The sequence below is a fragment of the Chionomys nivalis genome, chromosome 20 (assembly GCF_950005125.1).
Source record: "Chionomys nivalis chromosome 20, mChiNiv1.1, whole genome shotgun sequence".
NCBI classification, from domain to species: Eukaryota; Metazoa; Chordata; class Mammalia; order Rodentia; family Cricetidae; genus Chionomys; species Chionomys nivalis.
The window spans coordinates 14163224-14167903 of record NC_080105.1 but is presented as its reverse complement, the minus strand read 5'-3'; the positions used below and the strand labels follow the sequence as shown (position 1 = coordinate 14167903).

Sequence of the window (4680 nt, the reverse complement as noted above, 5' to 3'; positions counted from 1 at the left end):
CACAGCTTCTAAACTCAGCCTCCTGAGTGTTAGAAACTAGGTGCTGTTTTTTTATGCTGCTGCTCAGCAGAACTTACAAAGATCAATTTCTGCTCCTTATCTTCTCCTCCATAGCTATTTGTACTATTGATCCTGCTAGGGTTTATATTCATGGAGAGTAGGCATCACAGCAAGCACTTCTGCATACTGTGAGGAAAAAGTATAATGATAACTTCAAAGAAAAAGCAAAAAATGTGTTGTTCCATTTTATCAGATTTTAAGACAGAAGTCAAATGGAAGATTGGTCTTTTAAAAAGATTTTGTTATTTTTGTTTATTTTTAAGGATTTTGTTTGGTGTGTTTCTGTGTACACTCACACACACGATGTTTGTGTGTGCCTCCCAGAAGAAAATATCAGATCTCCAGGGGCTGAAGTTACAGCCAGTTGTGAATCACCTAATGCGGGTGCTGGGAACTGAATTTGAGTCCTTTAGGGATACAGAAAACACTCATAACTACTGAGCCATCTTTCCACACCATTTTTTTGTTTTGAAATATGTGTACATGTTTGTGCCTGAATGTGAGTTTTTGCACCTGGGTACAGTGCCAAAAGAAGCCAGAAGAGGGCGGTTGATTCCCCCCGGAGCTGGGTTTAAAGGCATCCTAAGCTGGAAACGGAATGCTGGTCCTCCAGCAGAGCCGGGATGCAGTTTTACCCACTGGTCATCTCTACAGCTGCTCACCTCCATGGTTAGGCTTAACTGTTTAACAGATGTTCAGAGGTTTCCAGTTCCCAACGCACCACGCTGGACGTGTATTGAACCTTTTACCAATCCTTGTTTACAATTTTGTCCTTGTGCCCACCCAAAGCCACTCGAGTTTGTTAATCTCTCCTCTGTGCACATAAATCAACATAAGTAAATAAAGAACTGTTTTTTACTTATAGAAAACCTTTGACTGGCTCCCGAACAATCTCTAAAATGAGTCACTCACTCTTTACCAACACAATCAAATTATTGTAATGCTGCCCTTAGCGTTCCTGGCTTATCTCATTTCGCTGACAGATTCTTCTAAAGTGGGAAAAATAAAAGGATTTATCATGTATCTATTTGACTTTTAAACTAAGTGATATTTATGCCCATATTGGGTAATCAATTATTAGATAATGATACATGCTTCATACTTTAATGATCAGTAATTATGAACTTTGAAATATATTTTAAAATATTAAAATGCCTAATGAAAATAACGAATAGCTCATATTATACATAAATTTTCCAGATGTCTTGAAAATATCAGACCAATTTATAAAAACATATAAATAATATAGGAAATGCTATTTTCTATGTACTACTAGAAAAATCCATATATTTTCATAGGACAAGAGAAATCCACACTCATTATCCAGGGTATTAAATTTCCAAGACCAAATTCTTTGCTTAAGAAAGCTGACCTTTGCAAATGTCAAAAAACTTAAGAACTTAGAAAATGTTGTGCCACAATTTAAATAAATGGAAGAAGTTGGAAGTTTGAGAAATGCTAAGTAGTTCCGATTTATCTTACCACCCCGCCCCCCATCACCACCACCACTGGAACGCCCGAGGTGTTCAGCGTACACTAACTAAAGTGCTTATCAGCATGTGGTTTGGCGTTCTTCAGGAAACTAACCGTGAGCTTCCAGCGTCGAATTCTCTGCTCTCCTGCCTGCACCCTCCCACCACCACCGCCTGGTTTGCTACTAGAAACTTCCCTCCTACTGCCCATCTCCCTTTCTCCAGCCCTAGCCTATGGTACTTGGATTTTCTCTTATTTACCTAAAAGGATAAGCTAAGATTGAATGCACCTGATCGTTTGGGGACTTCCCCAACTTCAACATTCTTTCATCAAGTCTTAGATCTTTAATGTCACTCCTTTTATTTATATTAACCCGTGCTCTTTGAAACCGAGACAGTCAGTTTGACAATTGAGAGCACGGGCCGGACTTCCAGAGGACCTAGATTCGAGTCCTAACACTCAGACGGCCGCGCACAACCACCTGCAATTTCTGTGCCTCCCACGCAAGTAGTGTACAGAAATACAACCAGACAAAATACCTATACATATAAAAATCAAATTACTTTTAAAATTAAAATGTTAGAATTAGGTGAAAGGGCGCAATAGTATCTAAAATATTTTCCCCCAGGCATTATATATATATATATATATATATATATATATATATATATATGAACATCTGTCCCATTTTGAACTTCTGCCTTAAAAAGAGGTAAAGTGATATTTAATTATTTTTAATAATGTTGAACCTGAAAGTGAAAAAGTAAACGTTAAAAATCTAGGGCTGGGGGCCGGGGCATTGTGATACTGCGCAAAACAAAGCAACTGGGCATGCGCAGATGCAGACCAGTGGCGCATGTGCAAACTTTTCCCAACGGCCGCTGAACGGGTTGATAAACGACAGTCAGGACATTGCCCTACTTTTCTTGCTCTTTGGCAACCGAGCAGCCTGCAGCCATGGCCACGGCCAACGGTGCCAAGGTGGACGCAGACACCCTGCAGGTGCTTCAGGACACCGCCAATCGCCTGCGAATCCACTCCATCCGGGCCACGTGCGCCAGCAACTCGGGCCACCCCACGTCGTGCTGTAGCGCGGCCGAGATCATGGCTGTGCTCTTCTTCCACACCATGAGGTACAAACAGGCCGACCCAGAGCACCCCGACAACGACCGCTTCGTCCTCTCCAAAGGCCACGCTGCACCCATCCTTTACGCGGTCTGGGTGGAGGCGGGCGGGATCTGTGAATCTGACTTGCTGAACCTGCGGAAAATCCACTGCGACCTGGAGGGTCACCCCACTCCTCGGCTTTCGTTTGTTGATGTGGCGACAGGCTCCCTTGGGCAAGGACTAGGAGCTGCCTGTGGAATGGCTTACACCGGCAAGTACTTCGACAAGGCCAGCTACCGTGTGTTCTGTCTCATGGGGGACGGTGAGGCCTCAGAAGGCTCCATCTGGGAGGCCTTGGCCTTTGCTTCCCACTACAAGTTGGACAATCTCGTGGCCGTCTTTGATGTGAACCGCTTGGGGCAAAGCGGCGCTGCACCCCTAGGGCACTGCACGGACATCTATGAGAAGCGCTGCCAAGCATTTGGGTGGAACACTTACTCGGTGGATGGTCACGATGTCGAAGCTCTCTGCCGGGCCTTTTGGAAAGCAACTCAAGTCAAGAACAAACCTACTGCCCTGATTGCCAAGACCTTCAAAGGGCGGGGTATTCCAAGTATTGAGGACGCAGAGAACTGGCATGGGAAGCCCATGCCGAAAGAGAGTGCTGACGGGATTGTCAAGTTAATTGAGAGTCAGATACGAACAGGCGAACATCTCACACCAAAGCCCCCCGTTGAAGACTCACCCCGGATCAGCATCTGCAATATAGAAATGACCTCTGCGCCTGCTTACAAACTGGGTGACAAGGTGGCCACCCGGGAAGCCTGTGGCTTGGCTCTGGCCAAATTGGGTCACACTCACAAGAGAGTTATTGTTCTAGATGGTGACACCAAAAACTCGACTTTTTCTGAGATCTTCAGGAAAGAACACCCCGAGCGTTTCATAGAGTGCTTTATTGCGGAACAAAACATGGTAAGTGTAGCGCTAGGCTGTGCCGCTCGAGGAAGGACCGTGGCTTTTGTTAGTACCTTCGCGGCCTTCCTGACCCGAGCGTTTGATCAGATCCGGATGGGAGCCATCTCTGGAGCCAACATCAACTTCATTGGTTCCCACTGCGGGGTATCTATTGGAGAAGATGGGCCTTCCCAGATGGCTCTGGAGGACCTAGCCATGTTCAGAAGCGTCCCCAGCTGCACGGTTTTCTACCCAAGTGATGCGATCTCCACAGAACACGCTGTTTATCTGGCAGCCAGCACGAAGGGCATGTGCTTCATTCGGACCAGCCGGCCAAAAACCGCAGTTATTTATACTTCACAAGACAGCTTTGTGGTTGGACAGGCCAAGGTGATCCGCCAGAGTGCGGAGGACAAGGCGACAGTTGTTGGAGCAGGGGTTACTCTACATGAAGCCCTCCTGGCTGCCGACAAGCTCTCTCAACAAGGTATTTTTATTCGCGTCATTGACCCTTTCACTATCAAACCTCTGGATGCTGCCACCATTATCTGTAGTGCCAAAGCCACGGGAGGCCACATCATCACAGTGGAAGATCACTACCGAGAAGGTGGCATTGGGGAAGCTGTGTGTGCGGCCATCTCCAGAGAGCCTGACATAGTTGTCCATCAGCTCGCAGTAACAGAAGTGCCGCGAAGCGGGAAACCCAGTGAACTGCTGGATATGTATGGAGTCAGTGCCAGGCACATTGTGGCAGCCGTGAGAGATACCGTAATGAAATGAACTAGCCCTTTTCGTCAAGGCTCTTGGTTTTGGTCTTAAACACTGGTATCTTGGTGTTATATTGATGTTTGTTGTTGTAAAAAACATCTTTTGCACTCTGCTGTTTTAAAAGCATTGCTGGCTAATACCTTCATTTCTAATAATAAGACCAACAAAAAGCCTTGAACTTTCTGTTAAACTGACAAATGTCACTCTTGGCTTTTAGTTGTTAGGGTGTATTATACATTTTTCAGTTGCAAAACAGACAACAAAACCATCTAATTACAAGGTTTTTTGATAAGACTGTAATGATTTAACTGGGATGCA

General features: G+C 45.1%; 1 protein-coding gene across 1 annotated transcript; it reads left to right on the top strand.

Annotated features, from left to right (window-relative positions):
- Positions 1 to 2490: 2490 nt before the first annotated feature.
- On the top strand, positions 2491 to 4374 carry Tktl2 (transketolase like 2). Its single transcript, XM_057752971.1, has one exon. It carries the CDS (start codon positions 2491 to 2493, stop codon positions 4372 to 4374), a length of 1884 nt encoding a protein of 627 aa, XP_057608954.1.
- Positions 4375 to 4680: the final 306 nt, after the last annotated feature.

Coding starts and splice junctions, on each gene's coding strand:
- Tktl2 (XM_057752971.1), top strand. CDS start 2,491: ATGGCCACGGCCAACGGTGCCAAGGTGGACGCAGACACCCTGCAGGTG.